Source organism: Papilio polytes, unplaced genomic scaffold (genome assembly GCF_000836215.1).
Source record: "Papilio polytes unplaced genomic scaffold, Ppol_1.0 DF821322.1, whole genome shotgun sequence".
Taxonomy (NCBI): domain Eukaryota; kingdom Metazoa; phylum Arthropoda; class Insecta; order Lepidoptera; family Papilionidae; genus Papilio; species Papilio polytes.
Window position 1 is genome coordinate 284236 of NW_013527882.1, and position 19585 is coordinate 303820.

The 19585-nt window shown below is 35.6% G+C and overlaps 1 protein-coding gene across 1 annotated transcript in view; it reads left to right on the forward strand.

Annotated features, from left to right (window-relative positions):
* The window catches only part of LOC106109059 (nuclear pore complex protein Nup88), a 63130-nt gene that overhangs the window by 22575 nt on the left and 20970 nt on the right, over window positions 1–19585 (forward strand). Inside the window, exon 2 of the mRNA XM_013290453.1 lies at window positions 15581–15750. Coding sequence (XP_013145907.1) covers window positions 15581–15750 — 170 coding nt within the window. The remainder of the gene's footprint in view (window positions 1–15580; window positions 15751–19585) is intronic.

The window sequence follows — 19585 nt, forward strand, 5'->3', positions numbered from 1 at the left end:
TGAAATGTTACTTTGTGCTGAGACAGATTAGTAGTTATAATAACTGCAAATACATTATGTATTATGTTAATAATAAAGTTTAAGTCACCGATATTAGATGTTACACAACTTTGTCTATGTTAATAAGCGCTGTCATATTCAGATTCGTGAAGGAACTCAAACTACCCGATAATTCCTTGCTTGCATCGTTGATGTGTGTATAAAATATGAAGTCTAATAGATACTTAGAATTGTCTAGTAAATATTAAACCTTTTTTAATTTAATAAGAAACATAAAATGTTGAAGGTAAGCCGGTTTAGATTAGCAATAACTTATTCACGGCATCGGCAAAGATGGACGCCGCATTTCTCTCTAAATCAATTAGGTTTTACGCGGGCTCGTGCCGCTCGCCGCTGCGGTACCTTCAATTTTCTAGCCCATTTCCGAATGCTATAATTAAATTTGTGCAATCCCCACCGTCTCCCACCGTCGCCCACTGTTGCCCGCAGTCGCCCACTGTTGCCTACCTTCGCCTGTCTACAGCTGCCTTTGACCATTCTCCATCAAACGGATCGCTCGCTACCTTCCCCTGCTTTGTTGCAAAGCTTACTATTTGCATTAATTGCATTACTTATTCCTGATGTTTTATCCGCTTGAAGATATTTGTGTGTTATGTTTTAATTACTAGTTTTCGCACGCGGATCCATCCGCGATCAATTAAAAAAAGCAAAACCAAGTAGTGTATGTTCTTCGAGACTATGCTCTACATCTATGCCAAGCTTCATCGAGATATGTTCAGTCGTTTAGATGGCATAGTAAAACTAACATCCATCCATCTAAACTTTCTCATGTAAATTATTAGTAAAATGTTTACGATATTTCTTATTCATACCTTCTAAAAAAGTGTTCTGCTGACATTCTCAGGAAATTATAGTATCTCATAAGTATAATCCAATTGCATTTTTAGTATTTAAATAGTGCCAATAAAGAACCATCTCAAATCTTAGACGGCAGTCGATTTGAATAGTTCCGATTTATTGCGATTTTCATTGCAATCAAAGCCGTTTGTTTAGGAAATCTAGCATGGCTACGGGCTTAATTATTTATAACATTGTTTCTATGTTCAATTATAATATTAGACTTGCAGTATATAAGCTTGATTTTTTCCTAATATTTTTTGTATTACAATTGTAGCTTAAAGTATATTCATTCGTGTGTTCATGTAAATTAAATTTCAAATATTGTAGAAATTGCCTTTGTAAATTCATCCCGATCGAAAATATGGCTTATGGTTAAAGATGCCATCACCGAGGTGGAACCCTCCTAAAAAAAACAATAAATCACAAACATGCAAATCCCGCTAATAACTTGCACAAAACCGAAAACCATTTCACGGCTGCCGAAGCCTACGCGTTTTGCGTCTTGTTTATCCTCACGAGACGGGGGCGACACGACACGTGACGTATATATCTATTGTATTTTTTTAACCTAGATCAGTCTTCTACGGCAACACTGTTTTTGTAGAATGCATTTACTATCTTTAATTAATTTTAATATTACCTAACCTTAGGTATATGGCTTGTAGCTTAAACTGCTTGATTTAAAAGAAATGTGTCAGCTCATAGTGTCAAAAGTTATATTCTGTAGTATCTACAAGTCATAGTAATATCTATACTAAAGTGTCAAAAAGAAAAGATTTGTATTTTTGTATGTATTGAAATAACTCAAAAACCGGCCCAAGATTTCAAAAATTATTTCACTATTTAAAAAGCTACGTTATCATTAGCTATGTTTATTATTTTTTAATTTTACGCAGGCAAAGTCGCGAGCAATAGCCAGTGTGTATATTTGAATTGTCGTGACGAGTACGTATAGGTGTAAAGAAGCTCTGATACACGAATATTTAATACAAGTACGCAATATAGAGGGCGGCGGATGTTCGCGGACTCCGGGGCGGGATCTCTGGGGCGCCATCTCGCGCTGATGTTTAATAATTGATAATACCCCGCGAAAAACGCGGCGGGAGATCAGTATCCATATAGAGATGTTATTACCAACGGTTTTACGATTGTTCAAAACGCAACAAATTAATTATTCAGTTGTACGAAGTTTGTTTTTTTGATTTGAACATTTTTGTTTTAGATTTAATTATTGTTACATTGTAATTTATACTAACATGTTGTTTACTTTTAGTTCTACTATTTTACTGAGAAATCACAAACTTCAACTGGTTTTTATTATTTCAAATATTGAATATAAAGCTTTTGTGATAATTGAATATTTCAGAAATCGCTGCAATATAATGGAATACCGGCAACTTATGCATTTTATAAGTTAAATGAGAAACGTCACGTTTAAAGCGTGTCTCTCAAAGTAGCAGCTCTATGTAAATCCGCGCTACCTGTCTTGGAGGCCGCATTATCAGGCTCGAGTTGTAAACTGAGCAACTCAATCGATAATCATCTCGGAATAAACAAAGTAAGGGTAGAAAGGGGGTGCGTACGTGCAACAAACCCCGCACTTATTATTTCACGTAATTTGTTTACCTCTCGGTTGCACCTTGTTTATTTTTGATTATTGTCTATCTTGTTTGGGGGAATCGCATCGAATACAACATACTAATTTACATATCTTAGTTCCATCTTTATGTATGTTTTAGTAGTAATTGCATCAAAGTTATTTGCCAAAAGGGGTTGTAATGACTTGTCATTGAAACACACTCTGTTGTCACAAAATATTCAGGTTTTTTAGTCATGCTAAAAAGATTACTCCAGTTTGTTTTCAAATACTTGTAATTGGTTCAATAACCAATAAGAAGGACATTTCTTTGTAAATTTACAAGAATAGAATACAAAAGGACCACAGGTTAAACAAATGAAGTCTTAGGATTGCAAATAAGAGGGAGGAAGCTGTGAGGAGCTCGTGAGGGTATCCCGGAAAAATAAATTAAACAGCGCCCCGTGCCCGGGGATTGATCCCGGGGCATTATTTTATCTATAAACATTTCAATTGTGGCCACCGCTGAGCTCACATCAAATTCACCAACGCCACCTTACCCATACTCTCTATCTATATTAATATTATAAAGAGGAAAGATTTGTATTTTTGTATGTATTGAAATAACTCAAAAACTACTAGGCCGATTTTAAAAATTCTTTCTCCGTTAGAGAGGTAATTTATCTGTGAGTAACATAGGCTATATGTTTTTAATTCACGCGGGCGAAGTCGCGAGCAACAGATAGTCTTTAATAAATTAAATATCCTTGAACATCGGTTCGAAAATATTAGTTAAAATTTTAAATTAAATACATAGAGGCGTTCGTAAGACCTGTTGAAATAAAATACAGCAAAAGTTTTGCATAAAAACAACTCTAAAGAGTAGTGACATTGTAATGCAAAGTGTAAAAACAATTTGTAAGCACCTCCCATCTTACGCATAAGCTATTTAGTATTTCGTCTTAAATGTATTTCGTAACAAGTGGTAGAGGCGTTGTGTCGACACCTAGCATTCCTTTTCTCCCGAGTCCACTTGATGCAATAAAACGCAAGCATCGCGTATAAAAACAGACAACTTACAAGCACTAATCGTGAAGTGGCCAGAGAAATCCTTGCGCCGTCTCTACCCTTCCGTTTTCAAAATGGCGTCTAAGCAAGAGGCAGGCAATCCTCTCGTCAGCTGCCATGTGTCGGCGTGAACACTTCACAATATCATGGAAAAAGATTAAATTAAATCTAAGCTTTGAGTATTCTTTTCGCCTTAGTTCTATTTTAAATATTTTTACAGGGAAATTAACGATCTTTGTAGACAAGTGTTGATTGAATAGCCGCAAGATGTTTATACATATTATTCTAATATCCTACAAGAATCATTAACTAAGATTCAGTTTAGTTTCTGTTACATATTATTTAATATGTAGTAAACGCGACTCGCACCGACTTTGCACCTTGTTTATAAGTATGGCTAAAGAAATGGCTTTTGCTTCAAACTGTAATGGCAATATAGAAATAAAATGTGTAATATAAGATTTTTTTATTTTTAATTTATTTAACATTATTAATATATGTGCTTTACAGTCATCATTAGTACATGTGCAGACAAAAACAAGTCCTTCTTAACCACGCAAATGAACTTTAAACTGAAATTATAATTGCGTTGCTCAAAAACTGAAAAAAAAACAAGCAACCTCATCTGCCAATATTTTAATGATACCGTAGAGAACATTTCACATTATTAAAACGTACAAGTGGCTTATTAGTCTCTAACAAGTACAAAAATTTAACCAGTTAGTACCTATGAGAGTAAATCTATCATACAATTTAGAGCTTTATAACAAAGCAACAACGATCATATACGCGTAGCATGTGAACGTAGCTATAAACAGTGAATGGCCTGAACAAAAATCATAGCAAATATTAAAATTCACATTACATTTGAGACGTGACGCGCTCCCATTAGAAGGCAACAAGATATGTCTCATTTTGATGTGTAGAGGAACGAGAGGGGTTATTACGTGTTGTTTTCATTATTCTATTGCCATCAAGTAATATTTTACTTTCCAGAATGACGAATGACGATGACTCTAATGACGCAATGACTTCAAAGAACTTTTACCTATTAGACTTGTATCTAAAATAGTATTTAAAGTAAACAGTGCAGACATCTTTCCCGAAGCATTCAAACTTGAGTGTACATTGTTTCGTTAAAGCGTAGCTTCAGCCGAGTATGAAACTTATGAATATACTTAGCTAATGTATATCCTCGCAATAACAAGAATAAGACAATAAAAGAGTTCCCTAAACGACGTTCTTATCGCAACAAAACTCTTTTGTTGGCTAACTGGCTGCATGTCCGACCTATCGTTTGAAAAGAAAAAAAAACCTAAATACACGCACACATAAGCGCCGCGCATCGGTTGCGAGACTCATTAAGAACGTTACAATATTCATGATTGCACGACGTCCGACGTCGCTCCCCATTGCCTTACGTAATAAAACCCCCAGTATCGTGTTTTTGCGTAACAAGCATTCTAAATTACGACAATTATTCAATGTTGCCGTGTTATCGGCAGTTATAAAATTGGGAGACAGTGGGGGGAGACATGGAGCCCTCGTTAAGGTGCAACGGGATGGGGACCTTCTCAGGTTGATGATGTAGTTAGTTGAAAAAAACGAGGCCACGAGACCGTATCGGTGAAAGTTGTCTAACTCACGAATTTTGTTCTTACGTAGTCATTAGGAGATACGCAACGCCTACCATTGTTCAGGCAGCGTATCAAACTATTGTACGCATACAAAGTAAAGATGTGAATAAAATGTCGAAGCATGAATAATTAAAACAACAAATTAAACCCTTTAAAGCCATAAAATCAGCATCAAGTTGGACCTACTGACTGAACAGGCTGCCTTCAGCAGAGAAACCCACGTCACAGCATCCGCAACTATCAACATCAAAGCGATCTAATTGACTGGGCCGTTCCGCTCCGCTAGCTGCGATTGTGTTGGAGCGGGCGGAGCGCGGATGCGAGGGCTATGTTCAACAACTCACCGACCACTAGTTCATGGATTGTCAGAAAGTCTAATTCGCTACAGAGAGATAATTAGTCGTGCGGAAAATCGGCAAAGGATTTGTACCAAAAGGCATCTACAACAGTAATATTCTTGCTGAAATTAATTATAAAATCAATCATAAAATGTAACGAAGTATCGCCACTTCATCAATATGCCAATGGCTAAACCAATTAACCTCCCCGCCTGCGTCGGCGTAATTCCTTTAGCACTACAATTTTTCCAACGCCCCACCTGCCGTTGGCGTAACAAGGCGTCGCTCGTTTGACGCGTTTTTTACTTGGTCCTTCGAGCCGGATACGCGCCCCCGGGTTTATGGTTTTCATTAATGAAGGCTTTAGGGCTGATTATTCGACGCTGTATCGAACCTACACAGCCACGTAGTTACTGATTGCAATGTCTGCCATATTTTTAACCGTTATTAAAATGAATGAAAACCCTTGGTTAATTAAAATATTTTACGCGTGGAATCTCTGAATATTTGTTAGTTACAAGTTAGGAAACTAAACCTAATGTTGATTGAATATTTTTTTTTGTGAAATATAAAAGTTTTGCATAAAAGTCGTTGGGATGTTAAAACGCAGAAAATTTTGCTTAAGTATTTCAATTGCAGCGTTCTGTAGCCAGTCCATCCCCATCTACTCGATTCTTTATTCAAATCGGATATCGCGCCATTTTCTCGCACGTTTGAATTACAAATCGGAAGGCCGTTTCTTTCGAATTTAAATTCGGGCACTCCCTTTCGAATTGCCAGTTTGATTGCCGTTTTAATGCCCACCTCCTTGGAGTTTTCTCCTCAGAATTATGGAAAATTATTTGTTAAAATATGAATAAGTTACAAAAACTTTGCCAACGCAGTACTGGACGTTTTAAATCTATTTTTTTATTTATGTCATTGGTTTTACTATCATTTTTATACATCAGCATTTTCATTGTGGGCAATAACCTTCACATCTAGTCGAATAGGCGACAAAGGTTATATGACGTCACTAACACCGCCATTTTGATCATGAGTAATAAGTAGCTATAGGTAACATAACGAGAACAGAGAATGAAAACACTTAATTATATTTAAAAAAAAATCCCGCGGCGGGCATTATCGTCTTCGAGACGTCCGCCTAGGGGGTGGGTTTTTTTTACCCCTACTGGGATAGATTGGATGACACTCGATCTCCCCGAGAGAACAAAATTAAAACGTTGGCGATGAGCCGTGCCAAACGGCCGGGGAATTATTTTCCGTTGAGTGATTTTTGGTCATAAAATTTGTGATTGATCAATTCATCCTCCGTTACGATTCCATCGTAATGAAGAGCGTGGCTGGACTTTTATATCCCTCGGCTCTATTTTTCCGCTTGTTTTACGCTTTAGATGATTCTTTATTAATTTAAGTCTTTTGTCTTTGAATTTATTTTCGTATTCTGATCTGAAACGTGTAGCATTGTTTGTAGATAAATTTTGTGGTTAGTTTTTATTTAAATCACATATAATAATTTTTAAACCCATGTTTAAGTATGGTAGGGTCCATATGGTTGTTGATAGTGTTAGAACATTATATTAAAGATGTTTCCAATTCATCAGTCTTGCCGCCATACAGAAACGTTAATGACGTCCTCAGTAATTAGGCAGGGGTCGGAGTTGGACAATAGTTTATCAGACAGTCTCTTAAGTCAGTTTCCTTTGTAAGTTTTCTAGCTTTCGCTCGCGTGAAATTAAAAAAACAAAAGCGAGTCGCCTATGTGTCCAGACTATCGTCTACGTCTATGTCAAATTTCATCGCGATCCGTTCAGCCGTTTAGGCTACAAACTCCAACAAACATCCATTCATCTAAACTTTCGCATTTATATATTAGTAAGATATTATAGAATCATAAAATAAATTGAACGTTCTTAGAGCACTTTAACTTCACGTAGAACCATTGTTACCTAAAAGCTATGCACTAATACAATTACAAGTCTAAACTCATTTTAAAATGGTATCCATTTTCACTTAATATTCATTTAATACAAGTTAATGCTGACACGCAAATCTTTCAATCATCTTTCATTCGATAAGAACGAAGCCAATAAAGCCATCTCATTACAAAGTCTATTTAATTTTAACGACCCCGTACATACACCCCAAGCACCTTTGATGATAATCTACGCAGGATTCCCGATCTCCCGATAAATAACGATTGTACAAACAAAACGGAGAGAAAAAAGGTGGGCCACCTCCCGCCCCACCCGTAATTTCATTATTTGAGACACCCTCTAGCACATCACTTTAAAATATTCTCAATCTATAGAATGGTAGCGGAAGACATTATGGCTAACTAGTGATTATACCCCGACTTCTCTTAGAACATTACGTTTATTTCATTAGAAATTAAAAGCACTAAAATAATAAGAAAGTCATCGTTTTAAATGCGTTATTTGGAATAGAAATGTTAACTTAAATTTTGTTTTCTTACTATATGTTTTGGTTGCGATTATTTGCCTCATAACTACGTTTATTTGAAACAAAGTAGTACGTTTTAGTGGCATGCAGTAGCCATTACAAGACATTAGGAAGCCACTTTGCATCATATCCTCTTGAGCCATTTAAATAAATTGTAAACAAAACCGTTTGTATCGCGACAGACAAACAAACCGACCATGTTCCGCGTATTGCCTCCCCAGTACCCCCCTCGACAGGACAGGAGGCGGGTGGGAAGACGTGTTTTTGTCGTGTTTTTATTAGTGAAAAACAATGATGAATTAGCGAACACCGCGTTTATTAGTTGAGCGTGCCGAATTTTTTTATCTTCTGATTTTTTTGTGTCATATACAGGGTTGTCATAATAAATTGTTTACTTACTTTATTTAAAAGTATTTGGTTATAGCAATATGTTGAGAGAATAGTATAATAGGTATTTATTTAGCATGTTTGTTAAAATAGCAATGTCCAGTTATTATCTTGTTACAAATTGTATAATAATCAATTGAAATTGAATAGACATATCGTTTTTTTCATAATCAGTTTACAGTTCATTTACATTAAATTACGTATAATTTACAAATCATAAAACACAGTTTAGAATTCTTTTTATTTATTTTGATTCAATTTAAATTGACATCAGGATGTAAAGTATATTATGTTCAACCCTGACGATGCCCTCTGAAAATGTGTATTAACGCGGGCCGGAATTTACAATATCGGGTGTGTTAGCTGCTTGTACTAAATTAAATTGTTAGCGACGCTCTTCAGGTGTTTTATGACAGCATTATCGACAGGCCAGCCAGCGCCATCTCGTGGATATTGTCTAAACAAAAGCATTCTTTAATTTTTAACGTGATTACTCTGGCCGATGTTAAAGAACACAACTAACTAATATCATTTGTGACTGTTGCCCGTGTCGTCCACGCAATTTTAAGATAAGAAAGTAGCCTATAATATGCCCGTCTATGTCAGTTAACCTTCAGTGAAAGTCTGGTCGAAAACGGTCCAGCCGTTTCTGAGATTACCCGGAACAAACGTATGTATAGATAAACTATTTTTCCTCAAGTTTCATGTATAAAGGTGTGTATAGTATACCTCTGGTTTTTACATACAATTGTTGGATTTTGTTGAACCTGTTGTAGGTGGGATAAACAAGAAATAATTGAAAACCTTTTGGTGCCTAACTGCAGATATTAATGTTGATACCTTAACAAGACAGCTCGTAAAAAGACGCTCATGAGATACTTGATATTGTAAAAGCAGACTTTATCCAAAATATTTTTTTAAAAAGGCTAATCTATAAGCGCGTTAAACTTTAAAAATAAAGAGACGCTCCACTATCACGCAATGATGTGCGATTGTCGATTGTTTCGCAGCCTATTCAACTGTTTAGTTGCACAACTAAAAATCTAGTAGTGTGCGCACCTTCATATAAGCTCGTAGGAATCAAAGCGCGACTAGATAGTTGTGCGATAGTTTAGTCAAACGTGAGAGAGTTCTAAGATGTGTTTGACTTTCGTAATCATTACGTCCAATGCAGCTCTAAACAGGGAGTTGCAGCGACTTAGGTAAGCGAGCCAATTTCCTGTTAAAGGTAATTCCGTTTAATTTTCATGTTAACTACGATGTCTAGACCGTACACCGGAACGTAACCCGTCCGGTTAACCTGAGTTAGGTTGCCGTCCCGTACGTCCGGTGTGTAAACTTTACTTTTATGAGTTTTTGATTAAAATTCTCAAGTTAATGCTTACTAAGGAACTCTGTGAAACACACTCATCTGCATCATCAAGCAACTGTCGTCAGAGTTGACACAAAGGTTTTTTGCTTATGTTTCCATAAATCGGAAAACTAGGCACTCTCAATATTGACTCAAAATGTATTGTGTTTATAAATTAGTGAATGCAAACATGAACACATAAGTATTTACTGTTGAGACCCTAAGTTGCACTCTAAAGATATGTTATAGCGATGTCAACGTAAAATTAAAAAATAGTATACCCTGTGTAACTCACTGATAACGTAGCTTTAAAGTAGTAGTGAAATGATTTTTGAAATCGGCCCAGTAGTTTTTGAGTTATTTCAATACATACAAAAATCCAATACAAATCTTTCCTCTTCATAATATTAGTATAGATATAATAGGTTAAAGCCATTTACATTCTAAAGATAGAGATTATAAAGAAAAAATCACTTATCTGAAAGCAAAACTCCCACTAATGTTAGACTTATCGTTTGGTGCCGTTGGCTTGAAGTTAGGTCGTTTCTCCCCGCGTAGCCATCGCCTCCCACCTAATGGTTCGCTTTGACTTACTAGATGGAATTTTTAATGCAATAATTTCGATAATTTATCGCTAGATAGCGCTCCTTTGTGCCCGTCGGGGGCGGTGAGAGGCGGGCAAATTGGTTTTCTTTTTACTGGCAAATGTCGGGCTATCTAATGACCCTGCGGCGTTTGAACACATTGCTTTATGTAAAACTGATCGACGATGTTTGAGTTTTTAACAATGTGCTCAAGTACCAACATTGCTTTAAAATTCTAACTAACCTAACCCTAATATATTTTTTTTAATATTTGAAGCTTTGTTGAGAATGCTTAAAAGATGAAATAAAGTATGGGAAGGATTATGTAAAAGAGCTTAAGGGAGTTAATTCAGATATGACAAGAGATATGTGTAAATGTGCCGACCTTAAATAAAAGAAAAGGACAATGGTGGTGTCTGTCATCTACTACTAGATAATTATTGCATTAATTAAGCTATAAATAATAATATCTTATGTTAAATGATAAATAAAGCGGGATGGGGCTAATCAAGCGGCGGCGGGCTGTATGCCAAGATTCGGTATCAGCTGAGCGCAGCGCTGGAATCGCTTATTTGTAACAGCTTAACATTTTATTAATAAACTGTACAATGTTGTTATATTTAACTTTAAAATGGGTAAATAAAAATATGTAAAGAATAAAAATGAGTCGTGGTTTTTCTGTTAATATCTAAGTAACAATTGTTTGTCACCTCTAACTTATCTTGCGTTTCTTCGATAGATATCCTTTTACCGAATTTAACATTAAGTAAAGCGAAGATTAATTTATTCTAAACTTAATCCAAATCTGTTTTATTAAATTAAAACCTTGGTCTTAAAATTGTTTTCAGTTCATGAAAGATTTTTTTCTTTTGGAATATTCTCGTACAATTAATTTTTCGCATTACACAAGTATAGATGCAAAAAAATTGCAGTATGTGCATATAATACATAAAGTAGCAAGGTCTGGCAGCATCCCAGACACTTTGTTATCAAGTCTGCGCTCGCCGGACACCGATACGAACGGCTCTTTGTCATCCACACCTAGTAAATATTGACTTGAATCTTAACAGATATGCAAATAAAGTTAATAATGCGCACTTTGTAATTTCTGAAAAGAAGTTAAGTTGTAATCCTAATACTTTGGGGCGAAATAAAATGCCACCACAATATGCACGGCAGCAGAAAAACAATCTGAACTTATGAGTACAGTACAATATAAAACATCGTGAAGTGATTCAAAAAGTTATAAAAACCCTGCTCCGTTCAGTCCCCCAATCGCGCCGATAGCCGCGCCGCTCAGCAACGCTCTAACTGGCCCGCTAACTTTTCATTTCATTTTCCAAACTTTTAATCTCAAAGTGCCCGTGAAAGAAAAATGGAGGCGTTAAGAAAATCGCCAGCGCCACCTATTATCAACTCCTGCAACTCCCATAACTTCCGTCCGGACGCGACTTAGAAACCAATTTTAAAATGCAAAATGTACTCTAATGTTATGTAATAGAGTTGTATTTTCAATAGAATGGCTTTCATCTTACATCTCGAAGAATTTTACCGAAGAGTCATAAAAAGTAAGATATTAATGTATCGTGGGAGGCATTAGACGGTCGCTGGATCGATTTCTATGCATAAAAAATGCTAATGGCCCGGCTGAGAGTAGGATGTGCTTGAGAGGTGATTTATGCGAGGACTTGCCGAACTATTGCTTACCTGGAGGACAGGTGTGCTCGAATTCAGGTCGCTGTTATAAGAGGCTTTTTTGATAATAGCGTCGCTTGTAACTTAAAGTGCTGTACCACTACCTTAGGAACTCATGCTAGTAGATTTTACCTTCAAGCGATTGGTTTAACTTTTTAACAAATCTGCTACAGATTTGAGTAAAGTTTTAAATGCAATACAGGGAATTAGTAATTATTTACATGAAGCTGTGTGAATGATACTAGAAGTATCTGTTTGTTAACGTGTTTTCTTCTGTATTGTTTTATTGAAAACGAGCTTTCGCCCGCGACTCCCTCCGCGTGGAATTAAATAAAAACAAAAGTGAATGGCCTATGTGTTCTTCCAGGTTATCCTCTACATCTATACCAAATTTATCGAAATCCGTTCAACCGTTTAGGCTACAAACTCTAACAAACAACCATCCATCTAAACTTCCGCATTTATAATATTACTATGATTATTAAATGAATTGACAGTCAACTAGTATTATTGGTAAGCATGAAAATTACAAAGTAATCCATTAAAAAGTTATTTTCAAGTATATCTTTAAATTCGAAGACGCTATTAGGCAGTTGGTTTGCTCGTAATATTCTGTCGATTAATCTCCCGCTACCAACTCCGACGGCATTCGCCGGCTGCAATAAAAATGTGATTTATATACGGAAATAAGCTATTTTAAATCGATCGAGCAAATGGTTTTTGTTACCCTACAATACTTTTATTTTTGCATATCATTTAATAATACTTTGTTTTTTTTTGTTGTCTGAAATTACTTACGTAAATATAAATTTAATATGATTGTTTATTGATCTTTAAATATAAGGAAATAAAAATTCTTTGTTACTTTCTACAAGTTACCTTAAAATACGAGTGATCCAAGTCACGTTTACGGCGCAAAAAGTGACACGTCGCGCCATCTAGTATCAAGTAGCGATAACAGTTTTATATCTTTACTTTTAAAAATTCTTCTAAACAATTATTACGTTGTAATTAATAAAAATTAAGTTACAGTAGTCATTTTAAAGGTTAAATTTTTATTTCCTGAAAATACTGTCCTACACAAATTGATTTTATCATGTATAATAATTTTACTTATGAGAAATATTTGGTATAAACTCGGTTAGAATACTTTTAAGGAATTAAAATAATCCTTTGTTAATGCGATAAACAAATCAAGTTGTTTTAAATCCACGAAGTCATGAGGTCAAGCAGGGAGATAATCTCACGTAACCGCGCGTTCGGGGAATCTCTGAAAGACTACAAATATCTTTTACTTTTAAAACTTGCAGTATTCAAATAGCATATCTCCATAGGCAATCGAAAAATGTGAAATATATAAAATCTACTATTTATAAGACCATAATAATATATTCCACTGTTTTCAAATTTTAATCTACACGTGATCAAAATACCAAAGATTTTATAAGCCGTTCTATTTTGTTTAAAATAGTATTTAAATTTTAACTCGTGTAATCTTTCCTGTATAGGATTAAAAATTCCGTAGAGCGGTCAAAAATAAATCAGTGGCAATAATTGAGGCACATGTTGTGTAATCTTCGCGGCGCGTTTCCACAGTCACGTAGCACGGCACGTCACAACCTACGTAAAAATATCTGTCGAGCACACCGATCGCGATACGACCGAACGCGCGAAGAATATATTAATTTTTATATTATTTTATTAAATATGTAAAAAAAACAAAACCCAGCTGACCCCCCGCCGACCCACCTTCGTAATTGTGTGCCGGCTTAACCCCGTACGTGCATCTCCAGTTTTAATATCCACCCGACTCCCCCGGCCCTTTTATTTTTATTGTACTTGCGGTGAGATATTTGCATATATAATTTCTGTTGTACGGCTCTAATTTATTTATTTCGGCATTAGAGGCGCGGATGTTGAATCCCAATTGTCCGTTGTTTTGTTTACTTTTAATATCTATGGTAAATAATCAATATGTAGTTCGTGTTGATGTTTATTTCGTGTTTTAAACATCTTGGTAATTATTTCGTAGCGTAATCGTAGCCTGTCTACGACGCTACGATCGTAGATCGTCTCGTAGATATAGTAACTAGAAACTTTATGCAACTAAGTTTTTTATAAAAGAAGGGTGAAGAAAATCTTTAAAAGGACTACATGGATATCACCGTCTATAACGGAACTAAAAAACATAAAAACACCAAAAAGGATTAATTAAATAAAAAGAAATTATTTGATTAATTCGTTTGTACCCGCTCGCTGTGAGTCCGGGCTCCGTAGCGACCCTGGTAAATCGCTTTGATTCCTCCCGATAATCACTGCTTAATGCAGTACCACTCTTCCGGTACACGCATCCCTTTTTACTTTATTAATGGAGGTTTATTTGCACAAGTTAATATAAAATGTAACATAGACAATGAAGGGTAATAATTTTTATTATTAAAAATGAATTATAACTTATAAATGTAAGTGTGTTTGTGGAGATTTATCATTTAGTTTCCAATATCGCAGAAATATGTTATGACAAGGGTCTACAAGTTTTGCATTCGGTTGTTAAATGTACTGGAATTTATTACCAGCGTTGTAAATTCCAACTATAAATCATTGTGTTCGATTCCTAAGGTTTATACATATCTTCAAGTTTCTATGCAGTATAACTTAAAAACAACTATACAGAATACAAGGTTACAAGCAAAGAATTAAAATTTCTCTCGTATTAAGTAAAGCCAAATAACATTTCATCCCGATGGATAGGAAATTAAATTCCGCAACACAAAGTTTATGTTTAGTTTCTTTTCCTAACATCAATAAACAGTTATCCTTGCATTTTGCAAACAATCGAGGGAACTTTTTCAATTTTGTGTAAAATAGTCTGCGAGGAGAGAGGGCCGTCAAACGATAAACGATTATAAGTAAGACGTAAGAGGAAGCTCGGAGGCGGCGTAATGAGAAATAAAGAGAAAGAGGCGGCAGGAAGCGAGACGAGATCCCGCAGGCGCTTTTTTTACTCCTCTTATTGATTAAAAAAGTTTCTTAATCATATCTACGCTTTGCCTGCGGATAGTGCGGGAACCTCGATCCAATCGGAAATTACTTACCGTATTACCAACATTTTGAAAATGGAATCACATTGCTATTTGAAACGGAAGCAACAGAGCGTGCGCCCACCTAAAACACTATTTCACAACTGTAATCTCGCTTTGATCCCTGTAAGCTTATATCGTAAACTACTCGATTTTTAGTTGTGCAACTGACTGTTGAATGAGCTACGAAACAATCGACAATCGCACAACAGTTTTGCGATAGTTTAGTTAATGGTGTGCGCCCGCTCTTAGTGTTACTTAAATTTTTTCTTATGATGTTAACAAGAATACTAATAGAACAACACTTTGAGGCAAACAGTTTACACTATACAGGTCCGCCATAAAGCATACATGCTAGTGAAAGTCTACTCTAAAAGTAGTGTATAGTCTATTTAGCAAAGAGACTCTGAAGAAGATATGTATGTTTAGCAATAAGCATTTTCAGAAAGGGTTTTTATTTAATTTATGTTATTGGTACTATATTGTGTTTACTTGTTGCAGCGCTTACAGCTTCTGTCGCCGCCAGAGTTCAGCGTGGAACGTATGGTGGGCAGCGCGTGTGGTAGCCGGCTGTGCGTGTATGGCGGACGTGGCGCCACGCTTGTCGATCTGCCGGCACGTTGGGGACGCGCAGGACTCTTCGATAATGGCAACCATACAGTATTGTGCAAGTTAGTATACATAATAAGCATTTGTCTTAAATGAAAGGTACATGTAGTATTTGCGAGAAACATTGAGGTAAGTTTTTATATCTGTACGTTAGTAATATTTTGCAAAATTCAATAACAACGTCATTATGTGATGCCGTTAGTGTTCACTTAGTATGTAACGTGCTTAACTCTAAAGTTATTTATTAGCTTGAAGTTTTAAAGTCGTATTCTTAAAGCAAACACCTGCATACCGCGCGTGATAAGTTCCCGGTAGCGGCGGCACGTAAGCATCGTGTATTTTCTACTATCACGCTAAATTTTGTTACCTATTAAGCTCCTCGAAGCGGCTATAATGTTAGCCCGAGGTAACGATTAAGACATAGATTAGTCAAGACTTTTATATTTTCGCAGACACGACATGATTTTATTCAGTTTGTGCCTACGGCTTGCGCCATAACAATGAATTTTAAGGAGGTGTTTACTGAAAAATTACTATGGTTTATAGATGAGATACTAATAGTAATTTAACTTCGCCTTCAAACCTTTGTGTATAGATTCATTTTGTAAGACACTGAAAATATGTGTTGTGCTTCCTCTTAATTACTAAAATAAAATAAGTAAATATTTTCAGATTTAAACCAATAACGAACGTACTAAAGATTTGTACTTAAACAAAAGTCTCCCAGAGGCCAAAGGAATATAGGTATCAAAATCATCAATTCCTTTCTGCATTTAACTAGTGTTTGAAGTGTTGCTCGCTCAAGTCACCACTCTTTTGTACATGTTATTAGGCGGCTATATCTTGCGATTTGCATATTTCGGCAGTAAAATTAATTCGAAGATTTGCCCGCATCCCAGACGGGGCGGGGGCGCAGGCGGGGACGGACGTCTTCGCGGGAGGGATAATGTTTTTGGATTTGTGCATTCGGATCGAGCTACGCAGATATGAGTTGCGGCAAAACGATTGTCATTCTTTGTATGAAATTTGTACAAACTCAAGTTTTCACATTATGTTTCTTGTCTATTTAGTTGTTAAGATTTAATTGGCGAAGTTAATTTGAATCAGCATAACCTTTTTTCTTTAGAAAGTATGAATTTAAAATGCTGTAATTATGTTCAGATCACGTTAAATGACCAATAAAAGAAACTGCAACAGTAACGTTAATTTACTTTTTAAAAACGAACTTTTTACAAAGAGCCAAATTTTGTATTTACAAATATAATTAGAGATGGCAGGATAATAATGTAATAACATAAAATTAGTTATACTATCGAGGTGAACTCGCGGCTAATTACCATTTGATCCGAGCCGCCAACTTTTAAGATCAACATTACCCGCCACGACCGCTTTCTACTCACGACACGGGGACGATACGACTGCGATAATAAAACATATTTTATTATATCTTACAGAATTCTTATCATGTAAAGATTTAAATTCGTCTATCGACATAACTCGTGCCTATAATGAGGTGGGATCTACTATTTTTTTAATATTGCGCTATTTTTTTATAAGACTTAACTTTAAACGTTTTTTTTGCTTACATAAATGTATATTAGTGCATACCACTTATAAAAATTCTTTATTATGTATTTAAATCAACGTAATAAACAAATAATAAACGCAAGTTACGTATGAAAAATCGTCAAATACAAATGGCCTCAACACTCGAGACTTATGATAATAGCCGTTAAAAGGCTCACTACTCTCCCCCGTTAGTATTAATCCTAACAACTAATATTAGCAATAAACAGCCCTCTCAGCTAATTATGCTAAGACGTTCCGTCGCCTTCGTGGATTTGAGATAAACTGCACTTAGCAATGACTATGTAGACTTCTAGATATGATTGAAACATAAATAACTCTGAATTTTACATCAAATAAAGCGCCAATAGCCTAATGGTTTGGGGACGGACTACCGATCTTGAGGTCGAGGCTTCGAATCCCGCCATTCGACTATTGTGAACCATGTCCTAGCACAAGCCTAGAGCTTAGTTGGAATGGTTAAAGGAAATATTAGTAGATTAACAATAGTCTACTAGTATTTAAAGAAAGTGAAAGATATGGACTATACCCACGTAATCATTATAAATTGTTTTATATTTTATTATACACTAGCTGTTGTTCGCGAATTCACCTATGTTAAATTTAATATTGTAGCCAATGTTACTCACAGATAAATTACCTTTCTAACGGTGTAGGAATTTTTAAAATCGGCTCAGTAGTTTTTGAGTTACTTCAATATGTTTAAAAATACAAATCTTTCTTCTCTATAATATTAGTATAGAAAAATGACTACAATTTTCCATTTAATTAAATATCCATTAAACGACTAGTTAATAATTAAACGTCTCCGAGTGTAATTTTTCGTGGTTTTCCACCAAATAAAATTAAATTACCTGCTTTTTATAATGTATAGAGTGTTTGTTCATCTCGATGAAGTCTTAAGAAGTCAAAGGCATGTAATCAGACGTCCATTATTTGGCAGACGGTCGCCAAACAGTATCCTGTTTAAACAAACCGAGTAGGGAGCGCTGTGTAGTGTATACCAATCATTTGTGTTTCGTTTTTGGGGTAATTTCTATAAAATATTTACTGAGAAATGTATTTACATATCATACTAATATTATAATTGCGAAAGTTGAGATGTACGGATGGATGTTTGTTAGAGTTTGTCGCCTAAACGGCTGAGCAGATCTCGATGAAAATGGCATAGATGTAGAGCATAGTCTGCGAGGACACATAGGCTACTCACTTTTTTTTTAATACCACGCGGACGGCGTCGCGGGCTAAAGCTACTATCACATCACAAGGTTTAGTCAGATTAATAAGAAAATGTCTTTGTAATTGTGTGTCAAACTGATGACGTCACTTATGACTTTCGTAATTAACGGCTTTATTGTTACATGTAAAATTTGTATATGAATTCTAATAACGATCCCCACATAATATTGATCAATAAAATGTTATCTTTCAAGTGGTCATGGGTCGTACCCAAAACAAATTCGAACTATATTTAATCAATAGATACGAGGCATCATAATCCTTTGACCGCGCACCCGTGCCGCACCAAATGATCCTCTAAGACTCAATTACTGGCTTACCCTGATTTACTAACGCCCGATCCAATTTGTGAACCCATAGCCCGATCGGAGAAAACTATTCCTATCCTAACAAAACATTTCCGACCTAACGCCCGGCGCGATTGAGTTCACCTACACGCTTACCCTACGTCACCTTGGAGCCGATATTGCCTAGTCATGCGAGTGATGACCAGCGATATCGGATTAACAAAATGTAGTCCTTAATGTAACTCAATAAGGTATGTTTTACAACTACACGCGGTGTAGTAACGGACCGTGCGACTTGAACCCCAATTATAGACCACAAACTATTTTATCTAACACCCGTGTGACATCACTAATCTTATTAGAATCTATTGGAATTGAAAACGTGCATAGAAAGTATAGAAGAAGACTTTACAAAATTATCTATGGATGGGCAGGTGAATGTTTTATCAGTTTTAAAATACTATTATTTCTATAACTTTAATTTCCAAAACAGGATGATGTTTTAAATGTTTAATAGTCGTCAATTTAGATCTCAGGACAATAAGTTTCAAGGGTTTAAGAATAGAAAGGCTTGATTGAGTTTTCTTTTAAATAAAACTAGCTGTTCTCGTGCGGCTTCATCCGCATGAAATTATAAAAAAAATAGTTTATAACATTTGTCAAATTATCAATCGCAAATGTCAAAATGACATAACGTGACAAACCTCGGCAATCTTGCTTTCTTGATGTTGGAAACAATGGTCTTTGTCCCATATTAGGGTTTTTATCCAAAATATTTACCTCC